The following is an 18,658-nucleotide window of genomic DNA, read 5'->3' on the forward strand; positions in this document are numbered from 1 at the left end:
GGCCCGGCCCGCCGGGCGCTGAGGCAGCTCCCCCGAGGCGACCGCCCCCGGCGGCGGCGCTGCACGTCACATCCGGCGCGCCCTGACGCCACATCCGGCGCGCTACCAAGATGGCGGCGGCGCGCAGGGCCCGGTAGCGGCGCGGCCATGGCGGCGGCGGCGGCGCACAGCGTCCGCGTCCTGCGGGAGCTGAACCGGCAGCGCGCGGCGGGGCAGTTCTGCGACGCGACGCTGGGCGTGGGCGGGCGGGAGTTCCGCGCCCACTGGCCGGTGCTGGCCAGCTGCTCCCGCTTCTTCCGCGCCCGCGGCCCCGGCGGGCCGGTGGCGCTGCCCGAGGGCCTCGCCGACACCTTCCAGCTCCTCCTCGACTTCTTCTACACCGGCCGCCTGGCGCTCACCGCCCACAACCGCGCCCGCCTCCTGGCCGCCGCCGAGCAGCTCGGCGTGCCCGACGCCGTGGCCCTGTGCCGCGCCTTCCGCCCCGCCGCCCCCCGCCAGCGGCCCCGCCGCGCCGCCCCGAGCCGCCCGGGGGAGGCGGGCACCGCGGCGGCCCCGCAGCCCGGCGGCCAGGTGGTGCGTGAGGGGGACGGGGGCGGGGGGAGAGGGGGCCGGGGGCGGCCGCCCGGCGGGGGAAGGCGCGGTGACGGCCGCCTGTTCCCTCGCAGGCCACCCCCCCGGCCCCGGAGGAGGCGGCGGCGGGCGACGGCGGGCGGGGGGACAGCGACGCCGAGTCCCTTCCCGAGAAAAAGGCCCTGCAGAGCAAAAAGAACGCCCCCCCGGGGAAGGCGCCCGGCGGCGTGGGGGTGGCGGGGACGCCGGGGAGCAGAAAAGGTACAGCGGTGCCGGTTGAGTGCCCCACGTGTCATAAAACCTTCCTCAGCAAATATTACCTTAAAGTGCACAACAGGTAAACGCTCCGACTTCTCCTTCCCCTTGCGTTCGCGCGCAGGGACTCGCCCCGCGAGCCTCTGCCCCTTCCCGCCGGCTCTCCCACGGGGGGTGGGCAAACAGCCCTGCTCGCGGCCGGCTGGGCTCGACGCCTCGCTGTCCCCCGGGGTGGAAAGGGAGGTCCCCTCTGCCCCCCCGGGGCGGGTTCGCTTTGCACTGGGGGGTGTTAATACTTCTCCGAAACCCACAGCGACTGTCCTGGGCTTCTGCTCTTGGAGGCCGGAGGCAGCCCTGCTCAAAGAGGCAGCAGTGAGGGGCTTTTTCAGGGGACGCGCTGGCTGCAGGTGGACGATGGCCAAGCGTCCTTCTGGGCTTTCACAATCAGCATGGGCTGCGGGGGTATTTGCCTGGGTCGCAGGGAGCATGCTGGCGTGGCCAGGTGCTGCGAGGAGCTTCGGGGTTGATCGCTGAGAGCGAAGCGGGTGCCTGCAGAATGGGCACGAGCTCCAGCTCGCTTGTCTGCGAGGGGCGAACCTCAGCCCTGCAAAATTGAGGTTTTGCAGAGCGCGGCGCGCACCAACAGCTTGACTGCACTCCGAGGGGATCAGCAAAGCTGGCGTAAAAGGCAGCTTTTGGGCAACCGTGAATATTGGCGCTGGGGGGCGGGGTGTAAAAGCTGCCTGGTCTTTCCCTCTCCCTTCCCAGTTCCTTCCCAGCGTCCTCACCGGGCCTGTTGGTGCGTCTCTGCTCTTGGACTGGCAGTGACGGATGCTCTCCATTCATATTCCCCCTAGGAAACACACTGGAGAAAAGCCATTTGAATGTTCCAAATGCGGCAAATGTTATTTTAGAAAAGAGAATCTTCTGGAACATGAAGCCAGAAATTGCATGAACCGATCTGAGCAGGTATGCCCAGGAAGCTGCCGCTGGCGGTCTGGGAAGCAGGTGCCATTTTGCAGGAGCAGAACTGGAGCCTTTTTCCAGCCACAGTCCATGTCACACTTGGCTACCAAACCCAAACCTCTCATTGCCACTGCACGGCACGCGTACTGCAGCCGGGGCCCCCCCGAGTCCCTCTCTTGAGGAGGACGGCAGCGCCTTTTGTCTGATTTGCCAGACAACTCTCATTCTGTTTTTTTCAAGCACACAAGGATACTTTTCATACTGGAAAAGATCCAGATTGCTGCGGGCGCAGGTTAAATGTCACAACCAAGTCCCAGCACCCGAGTGCCAAGCGCTGGTCTGAGCTGCGGGCTTCGCGTCGGGCTCTAGGTTCTGCAGAAGCTGATGCCTCCCCCGTCTCTTGCAGGTTTTCACGTGTTCGGTCTGCCAGGAGGTGTTCAAGAGGCGAATGGAGCTGCGGCTGCACATGGTGTCGCACACAGGGGAGATGCCGTACAAGGTCAGCAGTGCCCGCCTTCGGTGTCCCTACGAACGGCTGCTAGACACTGGCATGAAGGAACAGGGGGCGAGCCTTTCTGTTTTGGGGCAGCCCAGCCCCTCAGGGGAGCCGAGTGCATTGGCTCCCATCCCTGGTCTGCGGCAGCCCGCTGAGGGTCATTCCCCGTCTCTGAGCCAGAACGCACTCCAGGGAGGCACCAAAGCCAGGCGCTTTCTACAGCCTTACCAGGGATTTGTGTTCTGTATCAGAATGGCGCTCCCCTGCCTGGCGTGCTGGCACACCGCTGGTCCTCTCCTTGCACCGAAATTGCTGGTTGGGGGTCAGCTGGAAGCTGACCCTCCCCTCTCCTGTCTTCCAGTGTTCCTCCTGTGCCCAGCAGTTCATGCAGAAGAAGGACCTGCAGAGCCACATGATAAAGCTGCATGGTGCACCAAAGCCCCACGCGGTAAGGGGAGCGGGCGGCAGTGGGGTTGTGAGAGAGAATTATCCTGCGCTCAGGCCTGGCCTAGAAAACGGCACCTGTTGTCCCATCTGGCTCTGTTTAGTAAGGCAAAGAATTACAGAGCTGCTGGAAACAGTTTTTTTGGGTACAGGAGCAGCCCTCGTCATTTTTTTGGCTGATAGACCCAAGTACTGACCAGCATTTTGCTTTTGTCAGGCTGTCTTACCTCATGAGGCGTTTCGGAGCTGGGGATGCTGCCGCAGCTGGCCGCAGAGAGGGCCCCAAAGCGGCAGTGGCAGACGGAGGGATGGGTCCTGGGCGGCGAGCGGGTCTGTCGCTGGCGTATGCTGCAAACCATGCCCAGGCGAGCTGCCTAACCCCGCGCTCTCCTGTGGCCTTGCAGTGCTCGACCTGCTCCAAGTGCTTTCTGTCTCGGACAGAGCTGCGCCTGCACGAGGCCTTCAAGCACCGGGGAGAGAAGCTGTTCGTCTGCGAGGAATGCGGGCACAGGGCCTCGAGTCGGAACGGCTTGCAGATGCACATCAAGGCCAAGCACAGGTATGACGTGACCCGTGTCCTCCCGTCTGTTACTCTGGCTGTCCTGGCTGTAAGTCCGCCCCGGAGGGCCTGGCTGGGTGGTGCTGGGGAGAGGAGTCGGCTGGAGGGCAGCAAGCACGCCCTTTCCCAGAGGCACTGGGCTGAAACTTCTGCCAGAAATCTGACAAGGGGCCAACTGGCACTCTGCTTTTCTCGCTTCTAAAGGAACTGCAGGCTGTCAGCGCTTCCTCTGTGTGCGACCGTAGTAATGCAGGTGATAAGCAAAGCTCATCAGCCTAGCTAATTTGTGTTCTTGAATCAGCAAGCGTGCAGCAGCTCACCACGCTCATCCTTAGTGTGCCGTTTCCTGGGTCAGATAGCGCCCGAGGGGCAGGAAGCTCCAGCTCAACAGCCCGTCACTGCAGAATAGCATTTGTGGGTCTCCAAAATACTTTAGTTTGAGATGGGTTGAAGTAGGATTTAATGATGAGAACTTTGGGTGAGGAGCAGCAGCTAACCTGAGGGGCTGAAGCTGGCAAAGGCAGACACAAAGGTGCCGTTTCTCCCGCCTGCAGGAACGAGCGGCCCTACGTTTGCGAGTTCTGCCACCACGCCTTCACGCAGAAAGCCAACCTCAACATGCACCTGCGCACGCACACCGGCGAGAAGCCCTTCCAGTGCCACCTCTGCGGCAAGACCTTCAGGACGCAAGGTATTCCCCCAGGCGCGCAGCTGGGGCCGGTAGTGCCAAGCACTGCACTCAGGCATCCAAGACCTCCAGAAAGCAGCCGTGCTGCAAAACCCGCCTTCTCCTGCCTGCTTCCCCCGGGGAGCAAAGCCACGCTCTTGCGAGCACGTGCTAATGCTGGGGAAGGTGCGTTCCTGTTAACACTGTTACCCTTGCGGCACAAAAAAGGAAGAAATCGTTGCGTTTTCCCCAGTAACGGTTAGCTTGGACCAGCAGGCTGCCGCTTGTACCACTTCTAAGCCTTCCTAACTGGCCTGGCACAGACTGACCGCACCGCGCACGTGCGGCCTTTGCTGCGGCATGGCTCATACCCGAGCCCCGGGACGGGGGGTACGCGCCGTGCCGCTGACCCGCGGCTCTCCCCCTCTCTCCCCCCACAAACGGCAGCGAGCCTGGACAAGCACAACCGGACCCACACTGGGGAGCGCCCCTTCAGCTGTGAGTTCTGCGATCAGCGCTTCACAGAGAAGGGGCCCCTGCTGAGGCACATCGCCAGCCGGCACCAGGAGGGGAGGCCCCACTTCTGCCAGATCTGCGGGAAAACATTCAAAGGTAATGGCCGGGGTGTCAAGCTTTCACACGGCTCTTTAGAAACGGCCCGCCTTTCCGTGGCGCGGGTTAGCACCGCTGCGAGTGGCGTACAGTGCAGTGCCGCCGCCAACGGGCTCTCGCTTCCCTTCTCAGCTGTTGAACAGCTGCGTGTCCACGTCCGCCGGCACAAGGGTGTGAGGAAGTTCGAGTGCACTGAGTGCGGCTACAAGTTCACGCGGCAGGTGAGGCTGTCCCCAGCTCCGGGGACCACCGCGGAGCGTGCTGCGCTGGGGGAGCCGGCCCTCACCGGGCCCCTCGCTGTGCCTCTTCCGTTTGCAGGCTCACCTGAGGCGCCACATGGAGATTCACGACCGGGTGGAGAACTACAACCCCCGGCAGCGGAAGCTGCGGAACCTGATCATCGAGGACGAGAAGGCCGTGGTGGTGGCACTGCAGCCGCCCCCAGAGCTGGAGGTGGGCTCGGCCGAGGTGATCGTGGAGTCGCTGTCCCGCGGCTCCCTGCCCGAGGAGATCCCCGTGCAGAGACTCTGCTCAAACGAGAACTTCTCTACCGCGGATGTGATCGAGCAATCGCTAATTATAACGACAACGATTCCTGAAGACTGTGAAACATAGCGCGACTGCCTGCGTGCGTCCTTCCTGCGAAAACACAATAAAGCATTAGGCTGGAGCTGCTCTCTTTCTTTTCGAATTATGCATCCGTCCCTTCCCCTCTTCCACAAACCTCCCACCCCAGGTTGCAGGGAAATGAAGTTAGAACGAAGTTATAATCGGGTCTGAAATGAAGAAACAAACGTGAAGCTACTCAGAACGGCTACTTAAATAAATGTACATATGCTGCATGAGGTGGGATGTGAGTGACGACTCCGTGTGTGTGTGTGTACTGCTGTGAATTGCTTTTTAACACGCTCTCCTTTGCAGCCGGAGGGGCGGCTGGCGCTCGCCTCCCCTTTCCTCCAGCGCTCTCGCCTTGCTCATGATTCCCTTCCCGAAGAGGGTGCGGCTCTGCCCCTTTCCTCAAACGCTTGCCAAAAGGCTTCTCTCCTCCGTTAAATTTGTGCCTTATTTCTACTTCATTTTGTCGAGCTTCTGCTAATTGCCATTTCTTTACCACATTAAAGGCAGGGCATGACCCGTATCTTCTCACCATTGAGATAATTTAGCTGTTGCTTAACTTGAAACACCTTATCTCAAAGAGCTGGACAATGCTCTAAGCACCTGGTTTTAGGTGTGTGGATTTACATTTGAAATAACAGGATCCAGGGTTGCTGTGACATGGAGAACCGTTTCCCGAGTATTCCCAGGGTGGGGGAAGATCACCGAGTGTACCCACGCGCCCCAAAATCACAGCCGCGCTCTCTCCCCTTTCCCTCTTTTACTCACCGAGAAGGCAGAGCGTCTCCGGTTTAAACGTACCTTGGGCCTAGAAGGGGAAATGTCACAGTAAAAACTTACTCCAGTAATCTTCCTCTCAAAGACAACAGAGAGATTTATGTAACGTTTTATTTAACTTGACTGCTGCAAGTAAATTGAAAAACAAACTATGAGAATAAAAATACATTAATTGTAAAATGCCTTTGTTTCAAAGGATGGTATTTAAACTGTACTCAAAGATTCGGACACAATGAATTTTACAAAAAAATAAATACAGATCCGTAACTGTTCAGCCGGTTGGGGAATCTGGGGGTGGCAGGTCCAGCAGCGAGCGCTACAGTATGAGACAGAGTGTGCGTACTATTTATAGTTCGGCATAAATACTTCAGGCTGCAACGCGAGTGCAGCTGCGCGGTGCGCCGCCTCTCCCCGGGCGCGACACGGCGCCGCGGGGATGGGCTGCTCTGGCCTCGGGGATCAGCGCGGCGGGACACGGCCATCGCTCCCAGAGACGAAGGAGCCGCCCCGAGTTGCGGGGGCCCGCGGCAGCGCCAGGGAGGGGTTTACACCCCTCCGCCGGCACGCGGCCGTTTCAAGGCACTGTCAAAGTTTCAGACTTGGAGAACAGCCCAGATTTCATGAGCGGCTTTCCCAAGTTCTACAGCTGAGGAGCGTGGTGTAAAATAGCACTCAAGGCAAAACAGATTTTTTCTTTTTTTTACGAGCTGCGAAGAGGCTGATGCTGTGGAGATGGGGCTCCAACACTACTCAATCCAAGGGCAAGCTGGAAGGCGTGCAATCAAGTATAAGGGCTTTCCGTCTCTGAATTAAGTTTAAATTAATTTTTTTTTCCCATTGGTTAAAAATGAAAGACAGAAAAAGCGAACGCATCCAGCCAACACTTCAGCCGTTGTCACGCTTTACATTTTCCCGAAGGTGCGATGCTCGTTTTTGGGTGAGCCGTACCGCAGTTTTAGCTGTTTGCTTGTTCAAGAAACATTCCATGAGTAAACTGCACGCAGCTTCTCTTCAGCTAAGGTAGATAGAGGAAACACAGCCCAAGCTAGCGAGGTCACTTGGGCGAGTATAAAGGCAAATCTTACACAGGCCAAAAAAACCCAGCAAACCCCAAACAAAAAGAAGAACAAAAACCCCTAAAATAGCTACCTTTCAATCCGCAACACTCTGGCTAACTCCTACACCTTTGCCAAAACACCTTGGCGGCATTTTCCGATTGCCCAAATCCCGAGAGCTCCTGCAAACCAGAGGCACGACAGGCACGAGACCTCTCCAAAGGTCCGGTGGGTTCCTTCCCACAAGGTGATGCATTTAAAAGCAATTCTGCATCAAGGTATCTGAACACCACCAGCAATTCTGCAAGCCTGCAGTGAATCTCCTGAGGAAGCTGCGCTCACCTTTCCCCGTGAGTTGTTTGGGGTTTTTTTCCCCTAAAATAGCACAATGCTGATTTAGCTCCTTTAAAACAGTGAAGAAATAAAAACTCGCGCTCGCTTCGTGGGGCCTGTCTGCCCAGCCCAGCATGCCGGCCGATTGCTCAGCACAGGAGAACCGACAGCAAACAGCCCTCGCCACAGGCAGCAGCTTTTTCTGCCTAGTTCGGCCCCGCTATCGCCAAGCCCTGTCGCACCGGGAAGGGGGAACGGCTCGTCCTCGAGGGCAGCAGCGGCCAGCCCAAGGAGTCGCTCCTTGGGCCAGCTAGGAGGGGTACTCGCTTCTCCCCTTCCCCTTAAAGGAGGGCAATCAGAAATGAAAACACTCTAGTTGTGAGAATGTGATTACAAGATAAATAAGGGTGTTTCTTCTTCAAAGGAAAAAGTGCTCTGCTAGGAAGGGTTGGAAAACAAATACCTGCAAAAGTTTAAATGGTGCAACTTAAAAAAAAAACCCACCACCAAAATACAGGAGGAACTGAAGTTCAGACAAAGGGAAAGGTGAAGCCTCCTAACCCTGCCTCGGCGAGATGCCTGCTACAGGAACGGGAACCGAGGACCACGGCGGCAGGGCAGGAAGGGCCGCGTTCTCCTATCGACCTCTCGCCCCTAACAGACCTCCAGCTCTGTGGGAAGGCCCTTCCCGCCTCTAACCACGCAGAGGAAGACGTGCACAGCAGGTCTGTCCTCCTCCGAGGCACGGAACAGAGGTGGGGTCCAGACCACCGTCCTACCAGACAGACCCCTCCCGAAAAAGAAACTGAAGAAAGGAGTTTAGCGGCAAACGAAGCGTTACGGGGTGAAGGAGCTCCCAGTGAAAGGCGTCTGACCAAAAGCCATAAGCTGCAACGCTGCGGTGCCGTTCAACGCGATCGCTTTCCTCAGAGTTCACCTCTCGGGTCTCCTCTGCGGGCAGCGCGGCGCCTTCTCCCACCCCAGAGACGGGCCGAGGGACACCGCAGCGGAGGCCTCGCCGGCTGCGGTTCTGCAACAGCGCCTCAAACATGCAGAGTTTTCACTCCCTCTAGGATCAGTACGTTTTTGTTTCCAAGCACCGGTTTGCCTCTGCCTTCTCTCAAAGCAACACTGGTTCTGGAGAACGATCTCGCGTCGAGCCAGGGGTGCAGCGCCTTCCCCTGCTAACGAAGTTCGTTAAGGTTCTGGTTGTGAAGGTTTTGGCGCTGCCTGTTCAAGTTGATGGTGTTGTCCAGCATGATGCCGTCGTCCTCCTGTGTGGTTTCCGGCATGAACTGCCGGAATATGCTGACGCTGCCGTGCCAGAAGATGGGCTCGGGGAGCCGGCCCACCACGCTCCACGTTCGTGTCTCGGGGTCGTAGGCTTCCAGCACGTCCGAGAGTTCAAACGTGTTATCGTAGCCACCGGAGACGTAGAGCTTCCCGCCGAGCACGGCCACGCTCCCCCCAACATGAACCTGCAATTTAAAAATAACCGTACACAACAGTTAAAGGAGGGCTTTGCCCCATTAGGCAGACGATAAAGGTGTCGGGTGCTGTCCTGCAGCGGCTTGCTTGGACGGGGCTCAGCACCCACCAGCTGCTGATGCCGAACCAGCGCTGCCCAACACCGGGAGCAGACAGAGCTTTCTCGCTGTCCCCAGCTCTCACGTGCCGGGCTGCGCACCTGGATACGCAATCACAGACCAGGACTTTTTCTTCCAGGTGACTGCGATATGCTGAAACGCACTCCGTGGGCAAGGGGTTATAATCTAAAGAGCACCTTGTTTTCCAGAGGTAAATTAAGCCGATTTTTAACACTGGAAGATACCCAGTAGGTCAGGGTAAGCGTCCTACCTGAAGCATGGCAGGGATTTTATCCCATTCATTCTTCGCTGGATTGTAAACATCCACTTCAGCTGAGTCGTCTCTGTGGGAGATAACACAAAATTACTCTTCTGCGTTCCAAAAACCTCCTGCCTTGTGAAGCCCCCAGTTCAACAGCCTGAAACGCCGCCATGAGCACTTGTGCTCCAATCCCGCTACGTGTTATCAGAGACCAAAGGGTTCCTGTACGAAGGCGCAGGTCTCGATGCAGCCTCCAGCATGGGCTCCTCCTGTGCCAGCAGTGACGTTCAACCCCAGAAAACGCCTGGCCCTCTCTGCTGCACCCCTAAACACGACGCAGGCTGGCACAGACATCGCGCACGTACCACGTATTAGCGCAGGAGCACATCTTGTTCTCAGTGCCAGTGACCTACATCCAAAGAGCCCGAACGCCCCTTCGGAGCTTCTCTACAGGCAAAGCAATGTGCTCTATGCCTTCTGGTGTACGCTGAGTTTTAGGACACTGCCTAGGAGGGAGGGCAGACAAGATGCCTGGGGACAGAGCAAGCTGACAGCATGTGCTGTTTTCCACCTCCCAAAGTTCGTCGCTCCACCCGAGACAGCGGGGTGAGCTGCTCCGGACCGCAAGCCCCACTCGGAGTCCAGCGCACAAGTATGCTGCTGCTGGGCTGGAAATTGCTGCACAATCCTGAGGACTTTCTCAAATCTAGCAGTTTTTTTTTTTTTTACATCTGCATCTATGGTAGGTGTGTTCGCAGCCTTTCTTCATGTCTGCATTTCACAGACTGACCTGGCTTTGGTGCCAAGTGCTTCAGGGTCTGGAAGAAAAATTACTGCTGTTCTGGAGAGGCTTAAACCTCCATGTGCTTCAAAATAATGGCATCCCTACTGCTCAAGTTTTTCACCAATGCCAAATTTAGATGGGCCAGAGGACTGTGAGAGAAGAGCTGGCAGGGACAGCGTAATCCCCCAAGGCTTCTCTCACCCGCTCCACTTGTGAGACGGGAGGGCGACAGCGACAGGTGAGGGACGTTTGCGACGCAGAAACGCACACCCCTGACACAAGAATGCGAAGAGGACAAGGTCAGGGCAGCTGGAGAAGTGCTGTCAGTCACTCCAAGACAGTCCCGTTACAGACGGATTCAAAAGGCCGCAAGGAATATTTTATTGTCTTTGTATCTATCATGACATCGCACGTTGCCACACATTGTGCAGGTGACAAGGTATCGCTATCGATTGCTGACATAAATCTGAGCAGGGGGAGGGAGTAAAAATAAGCGAGAAATCTCACCTACAACAGCAGCGTCTGTTTAGCAAGCCATTAGTCTAGAAATCCGCCTGCTAAGCCTGCGGCGAAGCCGAGGCGCGTGCCATGGGACTTTCTGGTTACGCTCTGGACAAGCATTCCTACAAAGAACTGCTGCTGCTCACAACGCTTCCCATAACTAACAGCAGCGGGCGAGTCACATACTTCCAGGCATGAAGCTGAGAGCCCCACCGGACTGAAAGGGAGACGAGAGGCAAAGGCGTTTCCAGGCACTGGTGAAGTCAGGCCTGGACCTCCTCTCCCGTCTCAGGGTGAGCTCTAAGAAGGACACAGCTGAAGACCTAAGCCTCGCTGCTATGCCGTATTTATAGTCATAAAACTTGTCCCACTAGAGGGGGTCGTCAGTCAGAAGCTTTAGTCTGAGCTATTTAAAACTAACCAAGAAATGAGTTTGTGACTTTCATTCGTAACCTATTCCTCTGTCCTCCAAAGATTATTGTACAGCTTTATACAGAGCAGCATGTGAAATGAGGGGAGAAAAACCTGACCTCAATAACCTCCTCATTAACTCCTGCAGATACCTAAGCGATCAGAAATCCTGAAACGTCAAATCATCAGTATTTTCAAGTGGATAAGAAAAAGGGAAGCCTATAGAACCGGCTTGTGACAAGTAGCCAAACAGCCAGAACACCCCTGCCAGTATTTGCTGAAAACCCAGTGACTCAAACTGCTACCTGCAAACAACTGCCTGGAACCGAGACTCTCGGCCGAACCCAAAGGAATCAAGCAAAAGGTCTGGGGCAGAAGTTGCTGCTTTACACAAAGCCAAGAGAAGACTGAAAAAAGAAAAGCATCTGGAGGCCATCACAGAAGTCTATGTTTGCTCAAAGTCAACACAAGATGTAACGCTTCAGCGTTAGCATGCCTTTCAGTTTATTTTTAATGAAGTGGATAACCAAAGTATTTGCGCCACCAGGACAGCTTCAGATGGGTAATTAAGTCCCAATTTGGAAAGGTGCTTAAAAATAGTGACCAATCATTTCATCTTCAGTCCTCTTATCTCTGCTGAGACGGAGGATGTCCTCTCCTGCGCTACAGTTTAACGTTTTCTTGGAGCTTACTCACTTATTTATAGCAACAACGGGGGGGTTGAACCAGAAGCCAAGAAAACCGAGACGGCTATTTCCAAGCAGTGCTGCTGGCTTCAGCCAGATTTATACCTGGCTATTCCCCAGCCCGTGGGTTTAGATTCAGACATTTTTACACAATTTTAAGCCTGGCTCTTTGAGGTCTAGCTACAACAGAAGTAAAGGGAAGAGGCGTGGCGGTTTCCAGACCCACCTGCACGGTCAGAGGAAGCACCGCCGTGCTTTCCCAATGCAGTGCTCTCCTACGACCACCCACAAAACCAGCACGCCTTCCCGGGGGAACCCTGGGCTGGCCTCGGGGGGACGTGGGGAGGGAGGTTATCGCTCCCGCTGCTCACCTGATGAAGTACATGAGGCCATTGAGCGTGACGGTCTTTGGGGCGAAGGACCAGGGAGGCAGGTGGCCACAGTTCACGAGGGACCAGAGGTCGCTGTCGGGGTCGTAGCACTGCATGACCATGGACTCTTTGCCAGCCAGGGAGCCTATGGCGAACAGCTTGCCGCGGCACGAGGTGGTGGAGCAGTTGTCCATGGGGTACAGCATGGGCTGCAGAGCCTCCCAGCTGTCCACCGAGTGGTCGTAGCGCTCCGTGCTGTCAGAGGCGATCACGTAGAGCAGCCCGTCCAGGACTGTGGAGCTGTGGTATTCCCTGGCTTTCAGCATGGGAGACACCTCCGTCCACTCGTTCACGCTGGAATTGTACCTCCAGACACAGTCGTACAGCCTCGACCCGTCCGATCCTCCTGCAGCACAGCACGCCACATTTCAAAGTCTGGTTTCGCAAAGGGAAGTACTATGGGGCGATGGAGAAGAGGGCTTGGCTCGGGACCGGGAGCTTTGTTATGTCTTCAGCTACACCTTCTCAATACCCCCACCACACAGTTTTCTGCTTCCCGGGGCCATACATTGTGAAAATATTTCTGTACTGGGGGACCACAGTAGCGTGCACGGTGAGGATTTTAAGGGAAGTTTTGCACCGTTTCTTTCCTGGCAAGCCAGGAAGGATTTCTCCCATGTTATTCCTGGTCTGTACCCAGCCACAACTCAAAATGAGTCTCCCAGGTTCAACCACCTCCATCCTTCCAACTAACTATTTTCTTCCCCATTTTGCAACCCCAACCCCGTCACTATCCAGAAGCTGCTGTGACTGACGCTCCCCAGCGTCCGGCTGCCAAGGCAGCGTTGCCACTGGCAGCACGGAAACCTTCCATCCCTCCCTGCTGCCTGCGCTACGATGCTGACACTAAGCAGAGCGGCCGAAGATCCCCGCCAGCAGCAGCCATGACAAAGCACAGCGCTCCCGGCAGTATCGGCACCCCCAGACCCGCCTGGGATTGCTCCAAAAAGCTCCCACGGGACGCAAGGGTGTCCGTACAAATGAGCTGTGCGGTAGCCCCTCATTTTTACAACTCCGCCCTTAAAGTGGAGCCTTGTTTTCTGCTCGTGACCAGAGAACGAACAGTTTTCTGTTCACCTGCATTTGACCTGCCCTTCAAATCTTTGTCAGCGCGTCCTGCGCACCCAGAGAAAGCTGTTCTGCAGCACCTGGTTTCCCAGGCCTTGGTTTGTTACAGCCACCGCAGGGCTGCTGCTCTAGCTATGGGGCTGTAGTTCAAAGGAGGCATCTACATGCAGATTAACAGCCAAATTTACACATCCGTGTCACCTTGACAGAGGTAATTATAGCCCCAGCGGACTGCGAGGAGGCATGATTCGTGCCGGGGAAGGTACCGTGACTCATAGGCAATGGCTGGCTGAGGAACCAGGGGCTTTCTGACGCGCCTCTGCCTCAAGCACGCGCTTGGCTTGTGATTCATGGGGCTCTGAACCCAAACATCTTCGCAGACAGAAATTCAAAACCCTCTCAAGTCACTTCTGTCCCCCAGAGTGAGCGGTTAGAAAGTTCTACCAGTGCAAGATCTGTGACCGCTGCCACGTGCTCAGGAGCATTAGTCATGACAAAATACCTCCCGGAGCGAGACCAGCTGCTAAATCCTGCACCGACCCCAGGAGCCCCCATGCCTGTCTTCGGGCCAGTCGTATCAAGGCCGAGCCATTTCAGACTGTCCACTACCCCGAGAAAAGCCAAGTCTTGCTGCCAGAACCCATGTATTTTCAAGGGAAACCTCAACACCAGCGCTTTTGCACCCCGCGCGCCTTACCGGTGACGTAGATGTCGTTGCCCAGCGCGGCGACGCTGTAGCCCCCACCCAGGTGCTCAGGGAACTCGGCCAGGTAGCGCCAGTGGCCGGTGCGCGGGTTGTAGCAGTCGACGGTGACGAGCTCATCACAGTCGCGGTCGCAGCCGCCGACAAGGACAAGGATCTCGGCCAGGCCAGTGGAGGGCCGGGGGCGCATGCGGGCGCAGGGCCCCCGGTCGTGGCGGTCGAGGCGGGCAGCCTGGAAGTCGCGGGCCTCGCGCAGGAGGCGCAGGCAGGGCGGGCAGCGGGCCACCAGCGGCTCGCCCTCCACGTGGGCCAGCAGGTAGAAGCGGCGCACGAAGGGCAGGCGGACGTGGGCCAGGAGCTGGGGCAGCAGCGGGGCACGGGCGGCGGGGTCGGCGCGCACCCAGCGCAGCGCCAGCTGGAAGGCGGCCTCCTCCTTGGGGACGCAGAGCCCGTCGTCCCGCAGGTAGGAGAGGAGGCGCGGCAGTGGCAGCCGCTCCAGCTGGGCGCCCAGCTCGCCCACGTGCCGCAGGACGAAGCGGTGGGCGGCGGCCGCCAGCGCTGGGCAGGCGAAGGCCTCGGCAAAGTCCTGCATGTCCAGGGCGTTGGCGGGCTCCAGCTGGCGCGCCAGCCAGGCGCCGCAGGCCTCCTTGACGGCGGGGAACTGCAGCAGGTCGGCGGCGCGCAGCAGGCGCTCGGCGATGTCGGGGCCCAGGCCGCCCACCCGGCCGGTGTAGGCGAAGTCGAGGAGGCGCGCCAGGCACTCGGGCTCCACGCCGTGCAGCCGCACCCGCTCGGCCCGCGCCTCCCGCAGCGCCCCGCCGAACATGGCGCGGAAATAGCCGGAAGCAGCGGCCAGGACGGCACGGTGCGCCCCAAACTCCCGGCCACCCGCCACCACCGTCACGTCCAGCAGGCTCCGCTCGGCTCGCAGCGCACTCAGCCCCCGCAGCAGCGACACCGCGTGCGCCGGCTCCCCCGTTGTCGCCGCCGCTGCCGTCCCGCCGCCGCCGCTGCTCCCTGTGCTTGCCGCCATGCCGTGCCTGTGGGAGAGCACACGCTGTGTCACACCCTGCGCAGAGCCCCTCGGGATTCAGCCCCGAGAGCAGCTTGCAGAGTAAAGAAAAAACAAGAGACAGGGAAAGAGACGAGAGAGAGGGAAGAAAAGAGAGGGGGGAGAGGGAAGAGAAAAAGGAGAGGAGGGGAAAAAGACAGAAGGGGGAAAAAGAGAGAGGATAAAGGTGGGGTAGCACAGGGAAAAACGTCCTCTGGCTGGGAAGTGGGATAAACTAAACAGCCCTTGGAAACATCCCCATTCCCCTGTCACGGAGGAACGGCAGTTGCATAATGTGCTGGCGCTGCCAGCAGCCTTCCCTGCTTAGTCTAATTATATTTTTAAGAAGCCCGTGTCGAAGTTTCCCAGGATTAAGGCAGCTTCGCTCTGTAAACCCGATCGCTTCATGAACCTTGCGCCTCAGCGCCCGGGCCCCTCGTCCCTCGGACAGGAGCAGCCCTCGCCGCTGCTCGAGGTGGACAGCGGGGTCGTCCTCAAAAGCGAGGCCCCGGGGGGTGTTCCCAGCAGGCACGCTCTCTCTGCCGCCGGTGCCGAGCCCCCGGCTCCGCCGTGCCGCCCGTTATCGAAGAGACGGCGTGCCTGCGGAATTCCGGAGACCCCGGTCCGGCGCTTCGGCTAACAGCGTTACGGTGGGTGTCCTGCCAGGTGTCGCCGTCCCTGCTCGCTTGCTGACGGCTTCCAGTCAAATACCGCAGCAGTAAAATAAATTCTTCTTCCCCAAACTCGTGGCGTTCTCAGCCTTTTTGGGCGCGCCAGCCCCACGTCACCCGCGCACGCCCCAGCAGCCCCCGCACGGGCGCGACGCGGGGTTCCCGCGGCTGGAGAGGGCCCGTCCTCGGGGCAGCGGGGGCAGCTTCGGGGAGCGGGGCCCTAAAACAAGGCCGCGGCCTCGGGCCCCTCGCTGGGACCCGCTTCGTGCCGAGCGCGGCGGCGGGGCCCGGGCGCGGCCGTCGCCTGCAGCGGGCCCGAGGGACGGGGCGGGGCGGGGGGAGCGGGGAGGCCGGGGCGGAGCGGGACGGCGGGGCCGGGCGACCGAGCGTGGCGGCGAGGGCGGGGCGGGCCGCCCAGCACGGCGGGGCCGCGGAGGGCTCGGCCTGCCTGGCCGCTAGCGGAGCCCGAGCCCGGGCCCGGCCAGAGGCGGCCGCGCTGCGCCGCGGGAAACCCAGGGCCGCCCCCTCCCACCGCGGCCCTGCCAGCGGGCCCCGCGCCCCCCCGAGCTCACCGCTCCGCTCCGCTCCCCGACGCCGCCCCGGCCCGGTCCGGTCCCGCCCTCCCGCGGCCGCGCCGAGCGCAGCTCCCGGCAGCCCCCGCGGCCGCCACCGCGCAGGCCCCGCACTACGGCTCCCAGCGGCCCCCGCGCCGGCGGACTACGGCTCCCAGCGGCCCCCGCGCCGGCGGCCGCCCCTTCGCCGCCTCCCGCCGGTACCGAGCGGTTCGCGGGTGTCGGCGCTGCCCGGTTGCCGCCGCCGCCCCGGCCCCGCCTCCGCCTCCCGCGCCGGGACATGGACTCCGACTCCTGCGCCTCCCCGTTCGCCCCGGAGGTGAGCGGGGCCCCGTGGGGGCGGGGGGGGGGGGGCGCCTCCCGCCGCCCGGCCCGGCCCGGCCCGGCCCGGCCCGGCCCGGCTCGCCCGGCCGCCGGTGCCCGCTCCCCGCCGCCGCCCCGCCGCGGGGCCGGGGCCATCTTGTGCCGCCCGAGCGGGGAATGGCGGCGGCGCCTCCCGCCGCGGGGGGCGGCCCGCCCGGGGGCCCGGGGCCGAGACCGGGGGTGCGGGGCGGGGGGGGGGGGTGGTGGGGGCGGCGCTGCCCGGTGGCGGCCGCCGCGGGGGGGGTGCGGGGCGGGGCCCGGCCCGGCGGCGGGGAGCGGCGGCGGCGGCGAGTCCCCCCCCCCCCTCCCCCGCCCGGCCCGGCCGTGCCCGGCCCCGCCGCCGACCCCCTCCCCTTCCCCCGCAGGACTTCTCCCCCGCCTCCCGGCGGCACCGGACCGTGGAAGACTTCAACAAGTTCTGCACCTTCGTCCTGGCCTACGCCGGCTACATCCCCTACCCGCAGGAGGTGAGGGGCGCGGGGGCAGCGGCGCCGGCCGGAGCCCTCCCCGGGCCCGGCCGCCCCCCCCGGGCCCTCGGCGGCAGCGGCCGCCGGGCTTTTCCGTAAAATCGGCGGCGGCGAGAGGGTTCCGCCTCCGCGCCGCGTCCCTGAAACAAAAGGGGGAACCGCAGCAGCTGGGAGGGCTCCGGGCGACGGCACGGGCGGCTGCTTTTTGGGCGGGGTGGAGCAAGCAGGGATCCCGGAGCCGCTCCCCCCGCCGCGCCGGGGCCGGGCCGCGGCTCTGCCCGGCCGGAGATCCCCGGGGCCGGGAGCGGGCGGAGCGGGAGCCGCGGCTCGGGCGAGAGCGGCCGTGCGAGGCAGCGCCCCGGGGGAGAGGGCGCAGCGCCTCGGCGAGTCGGCTCCGAACGAAGGCTTTTATCCGCTTTCTCGACGTTTTCCAGGAAACGCCGCTGAGGAACAGCCCCAGCCCTCCCAACAGCACCGGGGGCACGATTGACAGCGATAGCTGGGACCCCCGCTTCAATGATATCCCCTCTTCCGTGTCCCTGCCCGCCAAGAACAGAAAGAATTTCAGCCAGCTCAAGCGGGCAAAACCGTACGGTTCCCTGTTCCAGCGGGCAAAACCCGGCAACTTCCTACCGGAGCGAAAGCAAATCGATAAGATCAGGAAGAAGAAGAAGCTGAAGAGGAGGGAAACGGAGGTGTCTGCGGAGGAGGACTACGAGGAGAAGCTGCTGGACCTGGAGGCGGAGGACTCTTACGCGGAGACGCCGATGAGCCCCTCGTCTGAGGGCGACCCTCCGTCTGCGGCCGAGCACTGCTCGGCGTGGGACTCTGACATGCCGTCCAGCGTCTCCTACCCTGCCGTGACGGCCGAGCAGACGGTGGAGATCCAGAGCGTCGGCAAGCGAACGGTCATCCGGCAGGGCAAGCAGGTGGTCTTTCGGGATGAGGACGGCACCGGCGACGATGAGGACATCATGGTGGATTCGGGTAGGTGGCCTGGCTGTCGGAAGAGGGTTAGCCAGGTGGAAGTGGTGGAGCCGTTGCCGGTCTCTTCGGTACTTTACCTGTAGCATGAGGATAACATCAAGGTGCACTGCCTGGGCAGAATTCAGTAGCGGTTGGGTTTTCGGGGGAAGGGGAGGGCCGGTTGGCTGCTTTTGCAATACAGCAAAAAGCTGTGACTTTATAGAAGCAGCCGGTTCCCCTCTCCTGGATTATGGCCTCTCACACGCTGCCGAAAGTCTCTTCCCGTGCAAGAGAGACTAGTTTCTCTTAAGACGTGGAAAAAATTGGCAAAGCGCCTGTCTCTCAAACCCAGGTAGTTAATTTGGTGCAAAAGGAGAGTAAATTCCTAGTGTGGGTGAGCGGTGTTGGCCGTTAAAAACGTAGCTTGCCATTTCTCTTTGCAGATGACGACTCGTGGGACCTAGTCACTTGCTTCTGCATGAAGCCTTTCGCCGGGCGGCCGATGATCGAGTGTAATGAGTGCCACACCTGGATCCACCTCTCCTGCGCCAAAATCCGCAAGTCGAACGTCCCAGAGGTCTACATATGCCAGAAGTGCCGGGACTCCAAGTTTGACATTCGCCGTTCGAACCGCTCCCGGACGGGCTCACGCAGGCGCTTCCTGGACTAGGGGAGGGAGGCGCGTGCTGGTGCGCTGCTTGGGCGGGCGGGCGAGCCGCCGGCGCCGGCCAGGAGGCCAGGGAGAGCTCCCCCGAACTGCTGCTGCTCAGGCTGAAGGGCTGCCCGG

At 60.4% G+C, this 18,658-nt stretch overlaps 3 protein-coding genes across 3 annotated transcripts; 2 read left to right on the forward strand and 1 right to left on the reverse strand.

Moving 5' to 3' along the window:
* Positions 1 to 147: 147 nt before the first annotated feature.
* Positions 148 to 5,855, forward strand: ZBTB48 (zinc finger and BTB domain containing 48). Its single transcript, XM_075721499.1, has 10 exons — positions 148 to 573; positions 666 to 907; positions 1,683 to 1,794; positions 2,198 to 2,290; positions 2,649 to 2,735; positions 3,136 to 3,290; positions 3,845 to 3,981; positions 4,405 to 4,569; positions 4,702 to 4,790; positions 4,888 to 5,855. Exons 1-10 carry the CDS (start codon positions 148 to 150, stop codon positions 5,182 to 5,184), a joined length of 1,803 nt encoding a protein of 600 aa, XP_075577614.1. The 3' UTR covers positions 5,185 to 5,855.
* A 646-nt stretch (positions 5,856 to 6,501) lies between these two features.
* KLHL21 (kelch like family member 21) lies at positions 6,502 to 14,966 on the reverse strand. The gene is made up of 4 exons (XM_009492771.2): positions 13,776 to 14,966; positions 11,951 to 12,356; positions 9,207 to 9,279; positions 6,502 to 8,827 (listed from the first exon to the last, which is right to left on the reverse strand). The coding sequence occupies exons 1-4, from the start codon at positions 14,812 to 14,814 to the stop codon at positions 8,534 to 8,536; spliced, it is 1,812 nt and encodes a 603-aa protein (XP_009491046.2). The 5' UTR covers positions 14,815 to 14,966; the 3' UTR covers positions 6,502 to 8,533.
* A 1,389-nt stretch (positions 14,967 to 16,355) lies between these two features.
* PHF13 (PHD finger protein 13) lies at positions 16,356 to 18,555 on the forward strand. Its single transcript, XM_075721489.1, has 4 exons — positions 16,356 to 16,394; positions 16,804 to 16,905; positions 17,340 to 17,892; positions 18,315 to 18,555. The coding sequence occupies exons 1-4, from the start codon at positions 16,356 to 16,358 to the stop codon at positions 18,539 to 18,541; spliced, it is 921 nt and encodes a 306-aa protein (XP_075577604.1). The 3' UTR covers positions 18,542 to 18,555.
* Positions 18,556 to 18,658: the final 103 nt, after the last annotated feature.

The sequence above is a fragment of the Pelecanus crispus genome, chromosome 15 (genome assembly GCF_030463565.1).
Source record: "Pelecanus crispus isolate bPelCri1 chromosome 15, bPelCri1.pri, whole genome shotgun sequence".
NCBI lineage: Eukaryota > Metazoa > Chordata > Aves > Pelecaniformes > Pelecanidae > Pelecanus > Pelecanus crispus.

Excerpts from the sequence above, each read along its gene's own strand:
- ZBTB48 (XM_075721499.1), top strand. The coding sequence starts at position 148 with ATGGCGGCGGCGGCGGCGCACAGCGTCCGCGTCCTGCGGGAGCTGAAC. Across the intron at positions 574-665 it reads CGCAGCCCGGCGGCCAGGTG|GCCACCCCCCCGGCCCCGGA; the intron begins GTGCGTGAGGGG and ends GTTCCCTCGCAG. Across the intron at positions 4,791-4,887 it reads GCTACAAGTTCACGCGGCAG|GCTCACCTGAGGCGCCACAT; the intron begins GTGAGGCTGTCC and ends TTCCGTTTGCAG.
- KLHL21 (XM_009492771.2), bottom strand. The coding sequence starts at position 14,814 with ATGGCGGCAAGCACAGGGAGCAGCGGCGGCGGCGGGACGGCAGCGGCG. Across the intron at positions 9,280-11,950 it reads GGCCTCATGTACTTCATCAG|AGACGACTCAGCTGAAGTGG; the intron begins GTGAGCAGCGGG and ends TATCTCCCACAG. Across the intron at positions 8,828-9,206 it reads AAATCCCTGCCATGCTTCAG|GTTCATGTTGGGGGGAGCGT; the intron begins GTAGGACGCTTA and ends TTTAAATTGCAG.
- PHF13 (XM_075721489.1), top strand. The coding sequence starts at position 16,356 with ATGGACTCCGACTCCTGCGCCTCCCCGTTCGCCCCGGAG. Across the intron at positions 16,395-16,803 it reads CCTCCCCGTTCGCCCCGGAG|GACTTCTCCCCCGCCTCCCG; the intron begins GTGAGCGGGGCC and ends CTTCCCCCGCAG. Across the intron at positions 17,893-18,314 it reads GGACATCATGGTGGATTCGG|ATGACGACTCGTGGGACCTA; the intron begins GTAGGTGGCCTG and ends TTCTCTTTGCAG.